This window comes from Brassica napus, chromosome A9 (genome assembly GCF_020379485.1).
Source record: "Brassica napus cultivar Da-Ae chromosome A9, Da-Ae, whole genome shotgun sequence".
Lineage (NCBI taxonomy): Eukaryota > Viridiplantae > Streptophyta > Magnoliopsida > Brassicales > Brassicaceae > Brassica > Brassica napus.
Window position 1 is genome coordinate 31,642,697 of NC_063442.1, and position 24,385 is coordinate 31,667,081.

The following is a 24,385-nucleotide window of genomic DNA, read 5'->3' on the forward strand; positions in this document are numbered from 1 at the left end:
CCCCCCCCCCCCCCCCCCCCCCCCAGGATCTTAACTGGTCTTTAAAGATTGACTAGCAACTTATTACTTATCCATCCATATGATGCAGCGGAGAGACTTTCCTTCCTCTAACAACTCGAAAGCCTTGTTGATTTCCTGAAATTTCAACTCGTGTGTAATAAAACTATCCAGATTAAGCTCCTACAAGTAAACAAACAAACAAAAAGAATCAAAAATCCCATGAAAACAGAACACATAGGCTGGAAATAAGAAGTAAAACAAACAATATACTCATCATCTGTTTGTTACGATATAATCACATAGATAGTTTGATGCATGTCATATAGTACCTTTTTTAGATAATGATCCACGAGAACTGGAATATCCAGTTTAGATTTCAAACCCCCGAACAAGCTTCCGCAAATAGTTCTACCACTTAGAAGATCAAAACTACCCAAACTTATTGGCGCTGCATGCTTCCCCATCCCTAACATTACCGTCTTTCCTGATCCCTATTTTGACATTCTAAATTGTAATACTTAACCATGTAAAGAAAGATGCTGAATCGACTGAGATTTGGTACGATCTAGTGTAAGCGTACCGTGCGGGTGCTGATAAAAGCCTCACTTAGTATAGAAGGTAAACCAACGCATTCGAAACTGTAGTCAACTCCTCCTCCTGTCATTTCTTTGATCACCTTTTTCGGTATATTTTGTGGGAATAAGTAAGTAAACTACTCCATGTACTCAATGGTACAAACTCACGAAAAATCATAAATGAGATGGTGTGAGATATTGAATAACATACCTCGCTAACTTTCTTTTCTCCGCACAAAGTAGGATTGACGAAATCCGTGAAACCAAATTTCTTACCTGTTCAAGTAATTGACATGATGAATATATGATCTCTGTTTTATATTAAGAATTGTTTAGTCTAACTATTTTTTCATTCTAAATAATATTTTTAATGTAAAAATATATGTTTCTATCAAATTGCATGTTTTTCTTTTTGATTTATTTGTCTATTTAATAATTGATTGTTTTGTCCAAATAATAATAATAATTGATTATTTGTATTATTTTTCAGATTAGCAAATATCCATTGTTTGTAACCAATTTTTAATATATGTGTATTGAAAGTGAATATTACTTATAAATTATAACGAAACAGAAAATAAATGACATTTGGCTTTTTCAACAAATAAATAATACACCCTGGACGGATTGGACCATTTGTTGTTACTTTGTTATACCAGAGTACCAGACAGAGTTGTTCAAAAAAAAAAAAAGTTTATACCAACTAAAAGTTTGTACTCCGTATATTGAATATATAATAAATACTAAAACCAATTGGGTCAGAAAAAAGCCAAAATATAATAACTTTCAGAAACTAATAGACAAAAATATTAAATGTAAACATAACACGAGTTTACCTAACTCGAATTTATCAGGATTGAGATCAACACCGATGATCTTCGCGGCCCCACGCAGCCTAGCTCCTTCGGCAACCGCAAGTCCCACGGCACCGAGGCCAAAGACAGCAACGGTGGAACCTTCCTCCACGTTAGCCACCTTCCAAGCTGCTCCAACTCCTGCTCCACGTGACCCACAATCAGCCGATATGCAATATCTAACTTACTTTTATAAATAACAATGAAGCCCCTACTATCTACTTTGTTTATGGTTTAACCTCAGAAAAATCTAAAATGTCCATACAAACCCACGAGAATAGCTAAAGAAGAATGAAAACAAACCTGTGGAGACACCGCAGCTGAGCAAAGCAGCTTTCTGAACTGGGATATCAGGAGAGATTTTTACGAGATGTGCGATATCTACCACGGTATATTCAGAGAAACTGGAAACAAAGAGAAAATGGTGGATATCTTCTCCAGTAGAATCTTTGAACCTAGAAGCCATTCCATATCGTCTCGTGTTTGATATAGAATCGTTGGCATATCTCGCACACCAGTTGCTCTTTGAGGATTTGCAGTCTTTGCATTCTTCGCAGTTAGGGTGAAACACTGGTAATACAACGTCACCTTGTTTAAATCCATCCACGTGTTCACCAATGCTCTCGACCAAGCTGGTTATAAACCCAATTATAACAATATATTTAAGTAATAATACAATATTAACCCAAACAAGTAAGCAAAGCACATTCTCAATGAAGTTGAAACTAAATAATTGTATGAATTATTCACCCGACAGATTCGTGTCCGAGAATTCTAGGAAACCTTGCAAGCGGCCCCTGGAAAACTCAAAAAGATTAGTGGAAACGATTTTTTGAACAATAGATTTTGCGTTGACTTTGTGATACAATAGTACACTTACACTGTCTAACTTCCAGAAAGTAACATCAGTGTGACAAAGAGAAGTACATATGATTTTAATCCGTACTTCGTAAGCTTGAGGTGGATCAACTTGGATCTCTTCCATCACCAGTGCTTCCCCTGCTTTTCTACATAATGCTGCTTTGCATCTAATCGGTTTCCCTTTCTGAATGGAGAATGAAGACGTCTTGTCCATAGTGATAGTGAGATGACTAAAAAAGTGTGTGGATGAAAAAGAGAGAGAGAGAAAGTGGAGTCTCTGATTCTCCCTATCTTCCCTTTATATATATTTTCCAGGCGATACACCACTACTATAAGAAAAACTTTAAAAGTTATTATAATGTTGGATACATTTAAATTTTAAAACGTTGAGAAAAAAACTTGTAAAATAACATATCTTTCCTTTTTGAAAAAAATCTTAGCTTTAAAATAACATATATCTTATACAACAAAATAAGATTTCTTACAAAACTTCAAGAAGGTGATATGTGCTATTTATTTTTTATCATTTATTGTTAATCAATAATTAATCTATTAATTTTATTTTTGTTATTTGTTTTTTATTCAACAATTGAGTAATCTATTTCTTATTTATTGGTCTTATATAATAAAATAAAATGTCTTATAGATAAAAGCTTTAAAGTGACATGTATCATTTTTGTTTTCATTTTTCTAGCCTTCAGTTAATATATTCATTTTTGCCTTCAGTTAATCTAATTATTGGTCTTATATAATAAAATAAAATGTCTTAATTTTATTTATTTATTTTACATTAAAATATTTCCTTAGACAATAAAGGTGTAACTAGTAACATATTTTAGAAAAAAATGATAAATTTGTTATTTCTCAGAATTGATACCAGTTAAGTTAAATTTTTTTGTCTAACTAGTAATTCATCAGCTCCACTACATTCCTCTTTTTTCCTCATATGCAGATGAACTAATGAAGAAAATTTTCCTTTTTTAATTCTGATATGAAGCATTTGTTTCTTTCTATTCAGCTATTCTTTTTCAATTCTATTTTTCAAAAAAAAAATTGTTCAACTTTTATTTTATTCATTCTATTCATTAAGTGGCCACCAATTAAAGCTTATGTCACTCTTTATAACATCTAACATAATTGTATATATAAAATAATAAATAAATATTATGTAACTTTTATAATAAAGTATTATGCCTCTTGCAAAAAAAAAACATTGGGAGTGTGATATATGTCATCTTATTTATTGCCCTTTATAATTTTTTTTTTTTTGGATAAAATGTGAAATTTACTGATAAATGAAGAAGAATAGAAATTTACAAAAGATTATGAAAAGTTATAAAAGCTATAAAAGAAAAACTATACAATGCTTGTAAGAAATGAATTTCAAGCTCTGGTGTGTTAAGCTGTAACTTTGAACCACCGACACATCAAGCCTGCAAACTTGTGGTCGGCCTTATATCGAAAAGAAGTAATCATATTTCGCATAGCCTTATCAATAATCTGAACCACATGTTCTACTGTCTAAAACCCTGTTTGGTGCTTCTCTCATTCCTCTCTTTCTAAAGATGATAGATACTACTCCCAAACACCATTTTGAGAAGAATTTTGTCCATGACATGAAGAAAATTTCCACTCACAAACTGCATTGTAGCCATCTAGTCTGGATCAGTCCTACCCCCACTCAGTCGATTTACAAGCTTGTCCCATACCGTAAGGGAGTAAGGGCATGCAGACAAAAACACGGTCCCGTGTCTCATTGCTCTCTCCACACAAGACACAACCCTGCTGGATACTCCAAGTTATCATTCTATCACCTGTTGATAATTTGTTCTTCACTGCCAGCCATACTATAAACGATAACCGCAGAACCGTCTGAGAAAACCAAACATTTTTACTCCAGAATACAGTAGCCTTTTTCACCCTGATTTGGTCCCCAAGTCCTTGCCGATGAAAAACAAGTTTTATAGGTATCCTCTGAATGCTTCCAGACCACCAAATGGTTACCAATAGAGTCATTAGGCACCTGTTCATTTTGAATGCGATCGTAAAGGGTGTGGAAGCGCCGGCGTCTACGACCTCGAATGTTTCAATCTGAGTGCAGAACTGCATCACTCACCCGCACATTGCGAGCTACTCCAAGGTAAGAAGTGCCAATAACACCAGTGATATCTATAAGCTTCCCCATTTTTAACTAATCATCGAACCAAAAGTAGGCAGTGTGGTCATCATTCACCTAGAACTGAATAAACAGATACACTAGAGGTCTCAACTTCAAGAGTTTTCTTCATACCCATGAACCTTTTCCATCTACCTTTACATTCCAAAAAGAGTTTTGTCTCAGCAGATATTGATCTATCCAGGAGACCCACAAGGAACTTTTAAGCAATTTTTTTTTCCAAATGAGACTCATAGCAAACGCCGTGGAGGAGTCACAAAGCTTTCTGATTCCAAGACCACCTTCCTCTTTAGGATACCAAAGCTCTTCCCATGCCACCTTAGCTTTTGTTGGTCTGAAATCTGATTTGGAGAGCCCGACCACAAAAAAGTAGTGCACATACTTTCAATTTCATCCAGACAAGCTTTAGGAAGAATGAAAGTTGGCTCCAGAAGTTTACAATACTAGAGATAATAGACTTGATTAATTGTAAACGACCAGCATATGAGAGACTTGTTGCGCCAAGAGATCATCCTCTTACGTACTATGTCTATCAAAGTTCCATAGTCCTGCTTTGTGGGGGCCTTAGTGATGAAAAGCATACCCATATACCAAACCGGTAAAGTTCCCACCTTGATTCCTATATGCTCAACTTCGTGTATTATTGGGTTTGTAGTCTGTCATGCGGCAAAGATGGTGGATTTAGATGCATTTATGTGAAGTCCTGAGATGCTGGCAAACTGATTCATAACATCCAGAACACCACGTAAAGATTTAACCAAACCATTAGTAAACACCAGTATATCATCGGCAAAACTGAGATGTGCGAGATGCACTTCTCTACACTGCGGGTGATAAGCGAACTGATGTTCTGCCGCTGTGTTATTCAACATATTAGTCAAGAGATTATTCAATATGACATAGAGATAAAACGACAGGGAGAAGTCTTGACGGATTCCTCTAGCACTAGTTAAAAAGCCTTCCAAGCTACCTTGATGTTGACATAGAACGATGCAATAGATATGCATACTTTGATCCAAAGTATAAACTGAGCGGGGAGGCCCATGGCTTTGAGAAAAGAAGTACTAAAAGATCACTTGATTGTGTCGAAAGCCTTGGAGATATCAAACTTCATTGTGGCTCTGTTGGAATTTGAGGTCCTATAGTAACCATTCACAAGTTCCAACGCTAGCAGCACATTTTCTAGCAACAAGCGACCTTTGATGAAAGTTATCTGATTTGGCTTGATTGCATCTGGTAGAATGGTTTTAAGTCGACGAGCAAGGACTTTTGATATGACCTTATATAGTAAATTGTAGCAGGCTATTAGCTTATAATCATTCATAGACTACGCCTCCTCCGTTTTTGGTATCAGTGTAAGGATCGTAGTATTAGTTCCAGTGGGTAAGAAACCAAACAAGAAGAAAGATTTCACTGCTATGATGAATTTTTTTCCAATAATAGGCCAAACAACAATGTAAAATTCTTTGGTGAAACCATCTGGACCTTATACCTTATCATTCGGGAGAGCATGAAAAGCTGATTTTATTTCCTCAACGGAGACATGGGCTACAAGTCCAGCAGCAAATCTGGTAGGGCATCGATAGGTGAGTATTTCCTGCAGCATAGGATACAAATCTACTTCAACAGCCTGATCCTGAGCTTGAAGAAATCTCTAAAAATGCTGAACTGCTTACCTCTATCTGAGATCATAGTAAGAGTTTGTTGTAGCACCACAAGCTGAGGTTCCTCTAGTCCGCAAGGGTCCTACAACCAGGTCAGGTGTGCGGGTCATAAGACCTGGGTTTACCAAGGCCGTCCAAGAGATACTTGAGCAAGACCAGACCGGCTTCAAACAATTGTTGATTCAAGAGATGGCCGAGTTAAAGCTTGAAGATCAAGCCGATCCAGTTGAGGTTCAAGACCCGTCAGGCTCGATCCAGTTCTCCTCTATCGATCAGAGCCAAGTCGGTTTAATCATGTCCACATTCAGTTTCGGTTCATCCGTCCCAATTGATCCAGGTTCAGAGATTTAGCTGTCCGGTCTGATTAAGGTAAGCATGTAAGATTTCAATTTGCTTTCTAACCGGTTTATTGTTTTTGATTTGTGTCTGGTTTATTTATTTCAATTTGGTTAAGATATTATGGGCAAATTGTTAAGTCCTTTTAATTTATTTTGAGTCCAATAATTCAGGCCTTTGTTAGCCTTGCTTTAGAGTCCAAGTAGAGTCGGTCCTTTCTGTTTAGGCCTTTCTGTTTTACAGTCCAAGAGTGTCAATGTTGTTTTTGCTTCAAGTCGGCAAAGCTGCATCTGGTATTTAAACCCCCTTATGAGAAGCTGTGTATTTTTTTAGACAAGATAATATATGAGTCAGTTTGCCCCTAACAAAACCTAAGCCTTTCAATGGTGAGAAACAATTGAGAGCAACATTCTAGACATATCAAAGACCCGGCCATTGTTCTTTGTGGAGTCGATCGATCCATCTTCATCCCTTGTTCGATCTTGAGAGAGACACACATCCAGCAAGACCCGGATCCATCTCTATCCATCATTCCATCCGCTGATCTTGTTGAGAGAGACATACAACCAGCAACAGATCCCATCTTCCATCCTTTCAGCTCTTTCTTTTGTTTATCTTTTCATATTGCAAATCATTCATCCTTGCTTGTTTTTAATCTATTTTGAAACCCCATAAAAACCATTCATATAGTTTACTTTCTGTCTTCCCAACTAGTAAAATATAAAAACTCACAAAAAGAACTCATTGTTTCAGGTACAGATCGTCTCCAAGACCGTCCATCCGCGAAGCCATCCACGCGATACTGTCCAGCCGAGCCGGGTCCGTACCGCGGCCGGACCTCAGTCCGTCCAGTTCGATCAGACCGTGCCTACAACAGAGTTGCACCAGCCGCGTTAACCAGACTTCTAATTGTGTTTCGAGAAGATCTTGTCTGCACTGCTCGATGGAAAAATAGTGTATTATGATCTCCAGCTCCACGTAATCTAATACAAGGCTTCTGGCGAATTTTTTTTTTTTTAATACTGGATAGTTTGTTCTACCTTTCAGACGTCTCAGCTGCCGCTGCAAAATTTACCGGGTTCGGGTCCAAAAGAGCCAAGTTTTGGCATCGACACATCTCTTCAAAAGCTTGCTTTGTTTTGTTTTGTTAGGCAGGTCCTCGTAATGAGTTTTGTTAAGCATTTTTATTTTATACTTCAGTAGTTTTAACTTAGCATGAAATCTGCTTAGTGATGCCCGTGAGTGATGAATAGCTTCATTCTACACTCTCTTAACCGTAGGGAGAAAATTAGGGTATTCAGTGAAATTATTGAAAAATCGAAAAGGCTTTCTTACCTTATTAAAATTGCCTGAGATTTGAACTATACAGCGAACATAGATCAATATACCTCCTGCGTCGAAATGAGAAGAAGAATAGGTATAATTAATTTTGTTATAACAATAGTTTTTCTTTACTTTACTGAATTGGGTTAAGATATGTCAATTTATATATTTTTAAACACTTTGATGGCATTTTAAATAATATCTTCATCTTTATGTAGCATGGATTTCAGATTAAGAATATATATTTATATAGCATTTAGGTAAAACCAACCAGGGAACAATATCATGTATAATAAAACATATTGTTCAAGCGTTTTCTAACTTAAAGGTTGCCATGGCAATGCCATATGTCACTTTTTATATATTTGTTAGTAAAATACATATATAAAGTTTGAGAAAGTGACATGTTATTTTTTTTTTAAATACAGTTACTTGATTTATTTATTTTGACAAAATTGATTTATTTTAAGATGATAAAAGATTTAACTTTGATTAGGATGAAATGTCAGTGAAGATAATTTTCCAACAGACTTTATGACATCTTACATCCCTTATGTTACATGGATTTGAAAACATATGTAATAAAACATTCGTTTTCTATATTAAAAGTTTTCATGTGTCACTTTATTATATAAGATTCTTACATAATCTTTTTTTTGGTAAAATATTAATATTTATACTATTTTGAATTTTCCACATTGTTGCTAGCAACTTATTAAACAAGAAAGAAAAGAAACAACAACAACACAACCATATTTTGCTATAGTAATTTGAATAATTTTAGCTGGCCAAAACAAAAAAAAGATCAGCGGCACCTATACTAATAGAATGACACAACCATATCTATATATATAAAAGAAGCATTGTATCTCTCCTGGGCATGCCAGCTCGGATGCCACGTCGGAAATAGAAGCTCTCTCGCGCTGCCACGTCGGATCCGCACCGTTTCACTTAAGCGTTGCTCTGTCCGAACGGGCTTCACGTGGGCTTCATCACGCGCTAATCAAATGTTTTCTGTCGCGAGGCCCGTCCGCATACGTCTTCTACGGGGAACCCTAAACAGATGCTCCCTTCCTGTTCTTCGTTCGTCGCCTATCGCCGCAGCGGCTGTCTAGAACCTGTAACGGTTTTGCTTTCAATCACCTTAAATCGTCTTTAATTCACCAATAATGGAGTTTCAAGAGGATGTAGTCTTGAAGAATCTATGTAAGAAGCTTCGTTTGAAACGTTAATGGTTATTTATTCATGGTTGTCTAATCTCTGCAAGTTGGTCTCTCAGCACCTATAAAAGGTAAGCCATCTTTCCTTGAACATCATCCTCTCAATCCGTGATAACACCAAAGTTAATTTATTATGTGAGTGGCTAACTCATCAATCCTCTGCTTTAATGGATTCTCTAGCTGCGACACAAGAAGTTACGATGAACGGAGTCCTCATCGGTTTGAATCAGCCCTAGGGACGACAGAGTCGCGCAGATCTTCGATTCCGTACCTCTCATTCCTCCTCTCGAGATCTCTCGCTCATCATGGTCACTCTCTCTTCTTCTTCTTATGATTTTAATAGGCTTTGAAATTGAACTTTGATATTGGATTACGGATTGTGGAGTTTTTGTTTGTCTACGAAATGAAATTGTATTCTTGACCTTCTGAATATTGCTTGATTGTCTGTAAATCTTATTGTTTTGTCTATTCTAACATAAAAAAATTAGGTCTTGGATTGTTTTGGTTTAACCACAAGCGCAACATTTTTACTAGATCTTTTTGAGAGAAATTTAGTGTTTGCATCCATATGTGTTTTTGATGCCAAAAAGATAATTTTTGTTTACTTATGTGTTTTTTATGCCAAAATATAGTTTTCTGTCGTTTGTCTGTGTTTAGTTAGAGGAGCATTACGTGGCTATGTGAGGAGATGGAGTTGAGAGGAGGATGCTAGCTCTTACAGCTTTGGATGTTCTACGGTTCGTCAGATTTTTACAATTGATACAGGTTTTTGTGTTTTGAGTGAACTTTTGACGCTGAGGATATGCAAGAGTTCAATGTCTAGCATGCAGGACAACAGATGACTAATTGCAATAAGCTGGCTAGACTTGATGGAGTTCCATACCGTGATTTCACTGGATAGGTCTTTGGTTTTTTTTTTTTTTGGAAAAGAAAAAAAATGTAGTTTGCATTTTAGGGGTTAACATGTTAAACTCAAGCATCTTTCTTAGTTGTTGTTTGTCTTGCGCTGTTGGCAGGAGAGGATTTGACTATTCTCTATGGGTTCGAATGTAAGGATAATGTTTGAGACCAACACACAAAACCCACCGGGTCATATAAACGAACAGTGTCACTTACCAAATAACCAAAAATTTAGCAAAACACCCTTACAAAGCTGCAGCGCAACATAGCGTCCCAATAAAAGCCACCCTCAAGAACTGCATACTAACCTCCCTGCAACCCATGTTAGTCAGGATAGTTGTTTGCTTGAACTCTGACCTCACAGCACCTTCTGTTTTTTTTTTATCAGCACCTACAACAACTAAAACAATGGAATCAGAAGCAGAGCTTGAAGGTCATTTGTTTGAATCATCAACCTTAAACTGTTGCTATTAAACCAATATAAACCCGGTAAGGACTACATTATTACTTTTTAAAAATTAGGAATCACCCAACAATTATGTTGTCAACGCTTAGAACACATTTATATTAAAAGGAATAGTCAAATTCCTTAAAAAAAAAAAATAATTTCAGTCCACTATGGAAACCATGGTATACTTCTTATTGAACCAAATGACGTGTCGAAGTGTCGAACCCGGACATGGAACCATGACCATGGGTAACAAAAACTCAAAATACATGTGTTAATAACGAAGCCATTACACAATCCACACATCACATATCAAACATACAATAGTACAAGCTTCTGTTGGGGCTTTTAGAATAGCGCAAAGAAACAAAAAAAAAAGATTTTGAACAACCTAGCCATAACAAAGTACCGCTTGCAATCGTTTTTAAATTGTGCTTTAAGGTTTTAAGCAACAAATGCCACTGACCGACAAATAAACAACAGACCTGGGAAACTGTGAGCTTACCACGTCTCTCAATTTTCTCAACACCAGTTTCAAGATCATAGAAAGTATAGACCATAAATAATTTAAACTTTTTTATTCTTTAATATGATGCATTTGTAAAATAAACAAAAGAGTTTTTTTGGTTGAATAAATTTAAAATTCAATTCATGAAAAGGAAAAATTTCTCAACACCTCATAAACCGTGCAATATGAATAACACAGTGTGTTGACCCCGCACGTTGCAGCCCACGACCGCAGTCAGAAGTGCCGAAAATCCTACACTCCACTGATTTAGGTGGAGATATTATGGTGCGTAGACTGCCAACTACAAGTTTGATTATGGAATATGTGACATGCTCCGATCTCCGAACGACGACAATGGCTGCATGTGACTTAGATTCCATCTGAAATAACAAATAGAAGTTCCACATGTAGGCTTATGTCAAAGCTTATGATCTCCTTATTTCTCACACAAATGAGGAACTACAACAATGAGGCTGTAAAAATGGCGGACGTCCCGCCTACATTCTAAATACATGGATCATTAAACATCATTTTAGAGAATGTAACCACCAAACTTCACAGTTCATGTTATTGCCACAAAGAAATCTTTAAAGACGTCCGGATGACCGAGGTTAGAGCTACACATTTACTTTATACATTTTTATATACACGAGTCTGTTTGCAGTGAATAATTGTCGTAATTTTCATTGCATATTTGATATTGGGACGACTCATTTCTCTCAGTGAACGGAGAGACACAGCGTAAGCGTCGAAGTGGACAAGTTCTTCTGCTATCCCGATCTTATTTTTAAAATTTTAATAACAGTTTAATATCAGGACATACAGTCATTTAGTTGGTGACCTTATTACACTTACTCAAAACATCGTCTACGGATCCTCGCATCGTATCGTTTATATAGTCTATCCTCTGATTTGGGTTTATGTGCTTCACATATTTTTTAAATGAAAATACTCAAATAACACTAATATATAGGTTTATAAAATATATATGTTTACATACACGCATAAATATAGTAGCAATTTTTCCAGAACAGAAAACTAATCTGCACACATATAATATAGATAGATACATATATAATTAAACAATTCATTCCAACGACACAATTAAAATTAAATTATTTCATACGGAGAAGAAAAAAAAACATAGTATCCGTTCCTTTGTCATTACCATTAAAACACTATTTAATTTGTACAACTGAAGCAATAGTTGCTATTATTGTCCAGACATCCATAATCCTAAATTTAGTATATCTACCAACTACTTAACAACGTATAACAAAACTCGGATAAACCATCAAACTCCCATGCATTCCTCCCTCCAACAGCAAAAAAAAACCATGAGACATATGAACAACCAAGGTTTAATATACTAATACTTTAGTTTCAAGATCATTTTATAATCCACAACCCGCCCGTAGGGCGGGCCGATCCTAGTGTATAATACAGTTGGACGCGTTCACCATATAGTTAACACACGTTTTAAAGATCTAGAGTTGGACGCGTTCGCTATGTAACTAACTAACACATGTCTGTGATTATTTTCAACTTACAAAATCTAGAATGTGCGTCTTAAATCCGCAACATATATTTACAGTTTTTCTACAAAACAAGACCATTCTAAGAAAAAAGAATACATAAATTGTTACGAAATGAGAAATTAGAAAGTAGTGTATGATAAATAAAACAAACACATCATACTTTCAATCTGACTCTATTTTTCGCTGTAAAATAAAATTTAAAATAAAAATATTTAATAAATTTACTATACAAATAAATTATTTATTTATTTTTTTGTTCATCATTCTATTTTATGCACTAATAGATAAATATTTTAGAGTTTGTCTAGTGATCAGTTTTCTTATAAAAATGAATCTTGAATAATGCGTAGAAAAACAATCCAACTAACCACTCAATCCTATATGCCATGAAAAAAAAAACAGATCATTATTGAAAGAAAACTCAATTTTATTATAGAATTATTGTATTTAAAAAAAAAAAATTATATAGTGAACCATTTACAACATATGTTTATTTATTATAATAAGTAAAGACACGATACTGTCAGTACTTAATTTTTATAAAGAAAATTCAGATAACTAATATTGTTTTAAAATAATAAAATTTACAAATAATAATAGCTTTCACAAGGGTTTCCTTCTTATTTAAAATTTAAAATATTACATCACCCAAAAGAGAACAGCATAAAACATAGTGTTGTTGCTAAATTTATCAATAGTTTTTGAGAATCTAATTAATGGTTTGAAAATGTGAGCGGAGTGATTAACTTTTATACTGTGTATTTAGTTAGAAAAGATAATGTGATTATTAATTAAGTGATAAAATTGTGGGAACCGAAATTCACACCGTCAATTTCTGTAATCGGAGAAAAGTCGAAAAATCTTAATTTTTTTCTAGGTCCCAGATTCTTTGCGAGAGCCAACGACAAGTGATCAAACAAATGCGAAAAATACGAAAAGATAACAAAACGAATTCATAGAAAAATGTAGGTCTTATTTCGAATCCGCGTAAGAGAGTTACAATCATTACAAGAGATTATAAAAGCTTCGGCCGCAAGAGCTGTCAGCGAATTACTTAGTTCTAGCAACCTAAAACCTTAAACCTAGTTGAATCGCAGCTCGATAACAGAAGACGAAAACAATACGAAAAAGGTTTTGATTGATTTCAGACTGAACCTTATGAAAGGATGCCTACCCCTTTCGAGGATCAAGCTGAACGTAGTTTGATTGAAAGAGTAGAATAAGAAATCAAACCGCCTTTGCGAGTTCGTCTAGTAATCGAGTGCCAGTCATAGAAACAGAACATGTCGAAAATTAAGGTTTTTTATTGCTATAAAATTATGGTAATAGTTATTAACACAAATTTAACTTATGTAACAAATAGATTTTTATGTATTGTTATAAAATAGATGCATATTTACATGTTTCTACTTTTAATCGGTTTTGTTCGGTTTATTCGGTTTAATCGGTTATATACCAAACCATATCCAAATCCTATGGTTTTTATAAAATTATATCCATTCGGTTTATATGGTATATACCAAAACCAAACCATATTGTCTATTTCAGTTCGGTTCGGTTCGGTACGGTTCGGTTTTACCATATTGAACAACCTTAGCCTAAAGTTTCTAAGTGCAGAGAGTTTTAAGAGTAAAAAGAATTGTCCCTTTGCCTCTTCAACCTCGACGTCCTTATATACTTCTCCTATAGGCGGTTTGCTCTTTTTCTGCTTTCGGTCGAGTTTATTGCTTCGAAGAAATATTCCATTTTCCTTCGATCTTCGTGTTTATCTTTGGAAACTTCACATTTATCCTTTGAACTTGACATTTATCTTCTGTAGAATAAAAGATAAAACCGTCATAACGATTGGGCTCGATTTTGCATAAAATGTTAAATATGATGAATTCACTTTAATATGTATTATATACAAAGGAGGAATTCCAAAAAATAACATTTTTAGTTATTTTCACAAAAGAACTCCAAAGAAAAAAATGAGCATAAGTGGTTTCATTGAATGTTAAATACATATTTATGCATCTAAGGTTAACTAATCCTAAAATTTGGATTTAAAATTGAGGGATGAGATTTTGGCATGAGTTTTAAAAAATTTTAAATAAAAAATAAATATTAAAAATTTTAAACTAAATTTTTTAAACATAGTTTCAAAAATATTTTCGAATTTCAAAAAGAAAATTGAAAACAAAATCAAAAAAAAAATTCTAAAAAATATATAAAAACTTGAATTTGAAAACATATAATTAGAATTGTTATTTTAAAAAAAAAATTATTATTAGTTATATATCTATAAAAATATTGTGTAGAAATGTCTTTTGTTTTTTTAATAAACCTATTTTCGGTAATCAAAATATAATTATACTATTAAAACCTGATTTTTTTTTCGAAATTACATTTAGCTTATTTTCAACTTTACAACTTACACCGCTGTATTTTAAACTATCAACATTTATTTGTATTTAAATGTTTATGTTTTGTTCCAGCATTTAAAACTTTTTAACACTTTCCAAAGCTTAGAATAGTTGATGTATTTTATTGTAGTTTCAATTCTTTTTGTTTCGTATACACTAAATTATGTAATTAGTAAATGATACCCAATTAGCATCCTCTATAAGCAATAAATACAATACTAAATCATTATAAATACAATGCACAATAGTCTTAGCTTTATTGTGAACAGTGCACAATAGTCTTCATAAATACAATACTAAATCATTAGCTATTGTTTCCTATATTTCTTAAAAAGTGTCACTTTGATATTTTTTATGGTGATTAAAAATATTGGATAATAGACTAAAATGTCTTTATTTAATATATATAATGTATGTTTAATTAAATAAAAAATATTTAGATAAAAATCTATTGATTATTCAAAAGAGTAAAAGATAGTTTTAGTGTATAAAATTACATTGAAAATGTAGAAAGATATTTTTTTGAAATAAAATAAATAAATCAAAAGTGACACTTTTTATAAAACAGATGGAGTATATTTTATCTCGAAATAATGTTATAGATACAATATTTAGTTTAATTATGAAAGTTTTGTGGTAAGACCGGGGAGCAATCTGAAACAATATATTTATGAACTTAATCAGACTTTTCTGTGACCATAATAAATCGGTTCCAATTACATGGAATTGCTTCACATTTTAATAGCTATTTGTCAACAGTTTAGTAGCTACTGATACATATAAAGAATACATTTGTTACGTATAAAAATATATTAGTAATAGAAAATTTAAAATTTCAATGAGTTTTGAGATTACTGAAAAAAGCTCAATATGCATCCTAAATAGGCATACAAGATTCACAATAAAATAATTGAGATATTTGAAATTAATGGCCTGAATACAATACTTAGCTGTATTGTAAAAGTTCTGTTTTTTTTTTTTTTTTGGTAACACGGGCCATGAACAGTCGGTCAAATCAAATATATGGTGCACTCTGAAACATAGATTTAAGAACTTAATCAGAATTTTAGAAACCATAATAAATTGTTTGCATCACAAACATATCAATAGTCAAGCCATTTTCATCATTCGACAAGTATTAAAATCCAATTCAATACTTTCTATTTACTTTTGTTTAATAGAACCTAAACCCATAGCTTCATGTTTTGATTCCCATTTGGAATCTTCAATATACCTTTAGTAAGCTACTGTTGTATATAAAAACCACATTAGTATGATCCAAGCATAGTTAAATATATAAGCTTACAATATAATGCATAAACTTTTTTTTGTCATCAAAAGCTTCATTCAAAGATCAACCTGGTCCTAACATACTAGCCTCGAGAGCTAGCTGTTGTGGAACTAATTGATATATTTGAGCTAAATTGTATGAATAAAGTACTTAACTTTATAGATGGATGTTTTTTTCTCTTTTGGTACTATGAACAATCATCTAATGACACTGAATTTGCAAAACTTATATAAGAACTTAATCAGAAGTTTTATCAAACCATAACTGGATTGTGTAATCAAACATTATTAAATGTTTGATTATAATGAATACTTGCCTACATATTTTTTTTATAGAAAATTTGCCTATGTATTTAATAGCTAGCCATGATGTTATCTACTAACTTCGGGTAATGATTCTTTTCTTTATGCATTTATGAAAACAATATATAACTTTTACATTAGATCTTAGTTCTGAAATAACAATTTTGGTATAAAGAAAAAGCTCTATAAAAGTTGACCTTTAGTTTTATATTTCTTTAGATGTTCTATTTGAGTCTGATATCCGCGATCTTCATCAGTATGAAAACACGATCGCTTTTCAAATCTATAGTTTTTGACTCGGCATGTTTGAATATGTAAACAACAACAATATTAGAAGTGAATCTAAGAGAAATCGTGGAAGATGAAGAAACAAAATAGTACCTTAGATTTCAAGATTGTGAAGTCTTCTTTTCACATTCATAACTTTTTGGTCGGGGGATTACATTCATAAGTTTTGTATCTTAGATCACATTCGTAAGTTTAGATCACAATATAAGTTTTGTACCTTAGATCACATTATAAGTTTTGTACCTTAGATCAACAACAATATAAGTTTTGTACCTTATAAGCAACAATAATGTGAAAATGCACCTTCTAAGCAATAATGTGATATAAGTTTTGTACCTTAGATCACATTATAAGTTTTGTACCTTAGATCAACAACAATATAAGTTTTGTACCTTAGATCACATTTAGTACCTTAGATCACATTCATAAGTCATGTAACCAAAATGTACCTTAGATCACATTCATAAGTTTTGGCTTTTACGGTATAAATATTATACAAACCTATTAGTAACATGGACAAGAGTAACAGAACCTGTTTTTTTTTTTTGCTCACCAACCTATGTCTAATCTAAAGCATATTTACAAAATTCATAATATAACAATTTAATTTCAGTAATTATATTAAGAAATATTTGGATGTGATGAAAAGTGTGATGATATGTAATTATAAGCAATACAATTTTGAACACATAAAAATGAAGGTATGTGTTTTAGTATAATAAATATCATCATAAAATGTAGCAAACATTAATTGCATTATATGATATATAACAAATATATTTAAAACTATTTAAATTACAAATTCATCTTTGTTTAAATGTCTTAATAAATTCTATAAAGTTGTGGTGAATTCGCATTAACAATAATTATAGATCATCTTCAATGTTACATATTGTTAAATTATATCCAAATCAATACTATTAAAAGGGAAGGAGTCTTACAAAATCTACCTATAAAAGTTGTTTGGACCCTTTCATTTAACTCATTATTTTTTTGGTCTTACCTTAAACTTAGACTAACAATATGTTACTTTATATTTCTCTAACAAATTTATTCAATTCTTTTATTTATTCAAATATCACTCCTAAATCTTAATCATTACTATTATTATATTTACCATTTTGATTTTTAATCATAAAAGTATTGAAACTAATGTTTTATATTTCACTTTTATCATATAATATATGATTTAAAGCAAGAAAAATTACACCACATATATGTGTACATTCTAGCTTCCTCTTTCCTTTATAATAACGTAATCATATCATATATAAACTTTCCTACTAAAATCTCATATTATATATTAAACTTTCAATAACATTAAAAATCTATATCAAAAGGTTGTTGGACCCGATATGGACGTAATGGGTCTACACCTGTTCGGATATTTAGGATCTTAAGAAAATTTAAAATATCTAAAAAATCTGAAAAATATCTGAAACACGAAAAGTACTTGAAACTCCAAACAAATACCCAAAAAATTCAAATACCTAAAAATTCATAATCTTATTCAAAATCTGTCACTGAACTAAAAATACCCAATTTTTTTTGATTTAAAAATTTACGTGAAATCAAAAACTATAATCGTAAATAAAAAATCTATAAAAATATCCATAATGCTGGAAACATATTCGAAATATCTAAATATACCTAATAAACCCAACATATTTATGATCGGGTCTAGGGTAGGATCCGGTCTCAAACAAAGACTTGCGGGTCCAATAAAAAACCCCAATAGGTTATCTTTTCTGGACCTGAACTAAACCTATATTTCCAGGTCGGTTCGGTTTGGTTTTTGATCCGGATATAATTCTCATGGCTAAAACAAATTTACGTAAATGTGTATATATAAAATATCAAATAAACTAATTCATAGATTATATAACTGTTAAAAATTATATTTTCGATATAATAAGACTTTGTATTATAATATAATAAAAAAAACTCGCGCTTTCCAAGCGCGGGTCAAAATCTAGTTGATTTTTTAAAATACACATCAATAAACCCAAATATACATATTATATTATAAAGAATAAAATAGAACACATATTTTTATATTTAACACATTTATATAGATTTTTCAGTTTTAGTTTTGAAAAAAAAAAGTATTTTGCGCTTTCAAAACGTAAATGAAAGTAGGGGTGTTAAATCCGGATATCGGTTCGGTTTCGGTTCGGTTTTTTTCGGTATTTCGGTTAGTAAAATATATCTACCATTCTAAATCCATATTTACTTCGGTTCGGTTCGGTTTATATACCGCCGGTTTTCGGTTTATTCGGTTTTATACCAAAAAACATAATTATTTTGTTTGAGATCATATTATATGAATTTTAGAGTCATATTGTCAACACAGTCATTTATTAAAAATATATTACATGTTTAAATAAATGAACAAAAAAGTTAAAATGCTTCTACCATCAAATAAAATAATCAAATCTATAACTAAAATCAAAGCTTGAAATTTTGAAAATAAAAATATGAAACAAAACAGAAACATGAAAGAAAAATTTTTCCACTCTTCCATATTTAGTGTTCATTAAAGTCATGCTTTTTCAATTGAAAATTTTCCATTAATTATTGTCCATCAAATTTATAATCTTCATATTAATTTAGTGAAGACTAAAATTAATCAAAAAGATCAAAAACGACTTAGAAAATAAGATGTCTGAATTGCGATGTATTATTATTTAGTTATAGTTCAAGTGTTTTACAAATTAAAGTTTTTTATTACTATAAAATTATGGTAATAGTTATTAACACAAATTTAACTTATGTAACAAATAGATTTTCATGTATTGTTATAAAATAGATACATATTTACATGTTTCTACTTTTAATCGGTTTTGTTCGGTTTATTCGGTTTAATCGGTTATATACCAAACCATATCCAAATCCTACGGTTTTTATAAAATTATATCCATTCGGTTTATATGGTATATACCAAAACCAAACCATATTGTCTATTTCGGTTCGGTTCGGTTCGGTACGGTTTGGTTTTACCATATTGAACAGCCCTAAATGAAAGTGCAAATCAAAACATTATGCGTTTTGAACTTATAGAGATATATACCCAATGTTTCACACCTACATAGGTTATAGTTAATTATATTTTCAAAACAAATGTGTGTTTTATGTTGTATTGGTTTAGCAACTAATTTATGTTGTCTGTCTTTTTTTCCTTTCTTTTAAATTCAAAAGAGTTGAACCCGCAAATAGTTATGCAGAGAAACTAAAGTAATCGTGAATGAAGTAATCGTGAAAAAAAAAAAAAAAAAAAAAAAAAAAGTAATCGTGAATGACTAAATTCTAGTATTATTTTATAGTCTAATTTATATTTTGGTAGTTAAATATATTAACTCCTATTCAGTTTAAAACCATTAGTTAGATTTTCAAACCATTCTTGTTCAAGAATCAGCAAACAATCTAAGCCTACTCCAGAATCAGATAAAAACTTCGAGACAAGTAATCAAGGCTATTGATTGAGAATTAAACACCTATGCAGAATCGAGAGAGTGCTATCGGCGATAGGATCCAAACGACTATTTCTAGTTTTCTATTTCACCAACAATCAATCACCATTATCAAGTCTTCATAGCATTAGAAATCCAACGTTCAATGATTTTATTAAATCCAAAATGGAAATAAATAAAAACTCATTAACAACGATAAAACAAAACCTTACGCGTTCTGTTGACCCAACATCTGAATCAAATATAAACGAGACCGTAAGTCCGTAACTGTATTGAGTTCACACACACAAACATTTATTATAAAGATATAGCACAACACATGTTTAAATTAGATAGAAAAAGCCTGTTGGGACTTGATGCGTCTCTTTCTAAGGCGTTCAGCGATGATGAAAGAGAGCTCGAGAGACTGCGAGGCGTTGAGGCGAGGGTCACAGTGCGTGTGGTATCGTGACCCCAAGTCATCGAACGTGACTGTGCGTGAACCACCGATGCACTCGGTCACGTTCTGACCTGTCATCTCTAGGTGAACACCTCCCGGGTGGCTTCCTTCTTGCTCGTGCACGTCGAAGAACGCCCTCACTTCAGCCTACAAAATATTTTCAATTACAAACGAATTTTTGTTAGAATATTTTTCAACTACAAAATTATCAAACTCATATAAGTTATATGAATAAAACTATTAAGGGTAGCAAAAAAAAAAAATATCAGTGATGAAGGACACGTTCTTTAGTTAGTATTTACATTAATTTTTTAAGGACCACCTAACTTTAGAGAAAAACATTTCTGTCAACTTTGGCCCAACCAAAGTCTTTGTCGCCTGTCGCTATGTTTCACCTACTACCACCACAAACACATGCTAATACTTACTGTGTTGGAGAATCATTTCTAATCATTTACTTTCTAACCAATAGGGAGAATTTTTTTTTTTTTTTAATGTAAAAACGTACCAAGATGGAGTCAAAGGGACGAGTCTTGAGACCACAAGGAGCCTTAATGGTGTTTCCATGCATTGGATCACTGACCCAAGTCACAATCTGTCCAGCACGCCTCACAGCTCTGATCAAATGAGGAAGCTTCACTCTCATATTCTCTGCTCCCATTCTTGTGATAATCGTGATCCTTCCAGGCTTATTATCAGCATTCAAGATCTCAATCAGCTTCACCAGCTCCTTCGGATCCATCTTATCACTCACCTTGATTCCAAGAGGATTAGCAACACCTCTTAAGAACTCGACATGGGCTCCATCGAGCTGTCTGGTTCGCTCACCGACCCAGATCATATGAGCAGAGCAGTCGTAGTAGAGGCCAGAAGTAGAGTCTAGCCTTGTTAGTGATTGCTCATAAGGCAAGAGAAGACACTCATGAGAAGTCCAGAAGTCTGTTGTTTGCATTATGGGATGGTCGAGGGTGAGTCCAGCAGCGTGCATGAAACCCAGCGCTTCATCAACACGGTTAGCTAGTTCACGGTACCTACCAAAGAAACCAATACAAAGATTTTAAACAAAACATACCCAAATATAGACAAAGTTAAAAAAAAAGGAAAAATCCTAAACTTACTCAAAAAAGAACAAACAGACAGATTACACCGAACAATTATAGGAACACTGGTTGGATCAAAATAGGCCAACACAAGCACACAAAAGGTAGAAATATCTCTAACTATTTACATCCATCTAGACACGAACGAACAAACAAAGCATCTTGTTTTGTGGCAAATGGTAATTAACGAGCAAACACAAAGATCCAAAAGCTATTTTTATATATTTATTTTACCTGTCTCCTTGCTCACTTTTTTCAGTGAAATCAAGATTCCACTGAGTAACTCTCTGCATAGCAGCATAACCACCAGTAGCAAACGCTCTCAAAAGATTCAGAGTAGCTGCAGATTGACAGTAAGCTCTGATCATCCTCTGTGGATCAGGGATCCTAGACTTGGAATCAAAAGCATCTCCATTGATGTTATCTCCTCTGTAACTCGGAAGCTTCACTCCGTTCCTCTCCTCAAACGAATCAGACCTCGGCTTCGCAAATTGACCCGCCATTCTTCCAACCTTTAAACCCCATCAAAACTCATAAATAAATCTCAATATCCATATTAAAAATTCAAACTTTATCAAACCCCAAGAAAACACAAACCTCATAACCATATAAAGATTCAACCTTTATCAAAACCCACCAAAACTAAATTCTCAATAACCTCAAAACCCATATAAAAATTCAAACTTTATCAAAACCCACCAAAATTCAAACCTTAATAACCTCAAAATCCATATAAAAATTCAAATTTACTCTCAAAATCGACAAAAAGGTTCTAAATTTATCAAAACAGAGGCATACCTTAACGACAGGGACTTGACCACCGAACATCAAAACAGCACCCATCTGGAGAAGAATCCTAAAGGTGTCACGAATGTTGTTAGCGTTGAACTCTTTGAAGCTCTCCGCACAATCACCTCCCTGTAACAGAAACGCTTCACCCATCGCGGCTTGTCCTAGCCTCTCCTCGAGCAACCTCGCTTCTCCGGCGAAGACGATCGGAGGAAATGCCTCGATCGTCTCCAGCACAGCTTCAAGCTCAGCTAAATCAGGGTACTCCGGCTGCTGAAGAGCTGTCTTCGTCTTCCAGCTCTCCGGCGACCATTTGGATTTACCCACATTAACCCCGACGGTCTTCGTCGCCGTCGCAGGAGTCGTTACCGACGAAGATGGTGGTTTTGGGTCGGTTTGCACGGCGGAGATCCGGAGGGACGTGGTTCTTGGCGCGGCGGAGGAGAAGGTTGATTGACGGTGGGTGTATATCGATGGTAGATTCAGGCTTCCGTTCATGAGCGCCATTTTTGTTTTTTAATGGAATAAAATGTTTCTTTTTTTTTTGGGTGTTGAGATTTGTGTGTTGTAATGTTTTTTTACACGAAACCTGAGAAGTGTTTGGAAGAGAGGTCTAGGGTTTTATAAACCAAGTAGTTGTGTTTGGTGAAGCCTTGTTGGGTGTTTGCGGTAGGTGGATCATATATAAGGGTATTATGGTAAATAGCGTCGGGATTGGTGGAAAGGTTTTTTTTCTCAGTTTGTAATATACGGTAACCGGTTTACGTGTCTTATTACTACACAAAACCATTTTCGGTTTAGCTTCCTTTGGAATAGATTCGTTGTATGTTTTGCTTTTCATGTTCAGTATTTTTTTATCAAAAGGTGGTCTCATGTTGGTGTGTATTTGTACACATGTTGAGAAGTAAATCAAAGTAATATGATTATAAATATATGTAGACTGATTGATAATAATAAAAAAACATGAAAATTGGATAGAGATCTAAAATGGGGTTGAGTAAAAGCTATAATCTCTCGCCTCACCTAACACCAGTCGTGAAGAGCAGAACCCCACCATAATCTACTTCGCCAACTCCCACTTTTGATGTAACTTTTATTTATTTTTAATTTTTTATCGTTTTAAATTTTATCGATTTAGATATGCTAGTGTTTACCAAACCTTTTTGGATAGTTTTTATATATTGATACATTTATAAGAGGCAGGTGTTTCAGGCTCACCCAATTCCTGTTCTAATGCCATTTATAATTGTTATTAACGATTAGTACTATATTTTCAGACAGGAAACTGAAAACTTTAAATTTCTGAAAAACATATGTTCCTGACTCCTCATAAGGACCACAAATAATGATTATATCTATGAGACTATGAAGTTTTGGTTTTGGTTTTGTTTGTTATACCGTCCTCAAAATTTGTTGTAGGTAGAGAAAAATGTATATGAGTTGAAGCGAAGAGCATATTCTTTTACGTGGAGGGGTGATTATAATCAAGTGAGGTCGACCACACGGAGTCTTGTCCTTCAACATGTTGGTGGAAAGGAGATGTTAGGTGTGTTGACTTTAGGGTTATTTGCTTTTTACAAATATATGAATGCTATAAGATAACTGGTTATCAATTTTATGAATAGAATGAATAAATGAAACTAACAAAATAGAACATAAATAAATCAAACAAAAGAAGTTGTAGAATAAAAGGTTGGAATTTCATTCTATCTCATTCATGAACCTATGTTTTATAACTACTTTTTATTTTTTCTATATATTCTATAAGAAATCATTAGAATGAGATTTTTTTTACTATATTTAAATGGTAAAAAATTTAGAATCTATATAAATAAATCATTACATACAATCAGCTTATTCTAAAATTATAATCCAATTACACTAAGTCATTAGCTACT

The 24,385-nt window shown here is 33.2% G+C and overlaps 2 protein-coding genes and 1 long non-coding RNA gene across 4 annotated transcripts; 1 reads left to right on the forward strand and 2 right to left on the reverse strand.

The window, feature by feature from the left end:
• Positions 1 to 8: 8 nt before the first annotated feature.
• Positions 9 to 2,572, reverse strand: LOC106453552 (alcohol dehydrogenase-like 1). Its single transcript, XM_048740984.1, has 8 exons — positions 2,310 to 2,572; positions 2,180 to 2,226; positions 1,733 to 2,061; positions 1,412 to 1,570; positions 787 to 851; positions 581 to 676; positions 330 to 491; positions 9 to 180 (listed from the first exon to the last, which is right to left on the reverse strand). Exons 1-8 carry the CDS (start codon positions 2,502 to 2,504, stop codon positions 64 to 66), a joined length of 1,170 nt encoding a protein of 389 aa, XP_048596941.1. The 5' UTR covers positions 2,505 to 2,572; the 3' UTR covers positions 9 to 63.
• A 13-nt stretch (positions 2,573 to 2,585) lies between these two features.
• On the forward strand, positions 2,586 to 11,992 carry LOC125578398. 2 transcript variants are annotated; one of them, XR_007316499.1, is made up of 3 exons: positions 7,775 to 9,080; positions 9,190 to 9,317; positions 9,667 to 11,992. It is a non-coding gene; the product is annotated as an uncharacterized LOC125578398 (long non-coding RNA). The 2 variants fall into 2 exon arrangements; XR_007316498.1 differs by having other exon boundaries at positions 2,586 to 9,080; positions 9,190 to 11,992.
• Positions 11,993 to 20,286: 8,294 nt separating this feature from the next.
• On the reverse strand, positions 20,287 to 23,137 carry LOC106451244 (phospho-2-dehydro-3-deoxyheptonate aldolase 1, chloroplastic-like). The gene is made up of 4 exons (XM_013893139.3): positions 22,497 to 23,137; positions 21,933 to 22,210; positions 21,107 to 21,629; positions 20,287 to 20,745 (listed from the first exon to the last, which is right to left on the reverse strand). Exons 1-4 carry the CDS (start codon positions 22,992 to 22,994, stop codon positions 20,488 to 20,490), a joined length of 1,557 nt encoding a protein of 518 aa, XP_013748593.2. The 5' UTR covers positions 22,995 to 23,137; the 3' UTR covers positions 20,287 to 20,487.
• Positions 23,138 to 24,385: the final 1,248 nt, after the last annotated feature.

Excerpts from the sequence above, each read along its gene's own strand:
- LOC106451244 (XM_013893139.3), bottom strand. The coding sequence starts at position 22,994 with ATGGCGCTCATGAACGGAAGCCTGAATCTACCATCGATATACACCCAC. Across the intron at positions 21,630-21,932 it reads AAAAGTGAGCAAGGAGACAG|GTACCGTGAACTAGCTAACC; the intron begins GTAAAATAAATA and ends TTTCTTTGGTAG. Across the intron at positions 20,746-21,106 it reads GTCCCTTTGACTCCATCTTG|GCTGAAGTGAGGGCGTTCTT; the intron begins GTACGTTTTTAC and ends AATATTTTGTAG.
- LOC106453552 (XM_048740984.1), bottom strand. The coding sequence starts at position 2,504 with ATGGACAAGACGTCTTCATTCTCCATTCAGAAAGGGAAACCGATTAGA. Across the intron at positions 1,571-1,732 it reads CAGCTGCGGTGTCTCCACAG|GAGTTGGAGCAGCTTGGAAG; the intron begins GTTTGTTTTCAT and ends CACGTGGAGCAG. Across the intron at positions 677-786 it reads GAGAAAAGAAAGTTAGCGAG|GTGATCAAAGAAATGACAGG; the intron begins GTATGTTATTCA and ends ATACCGAAAAAG.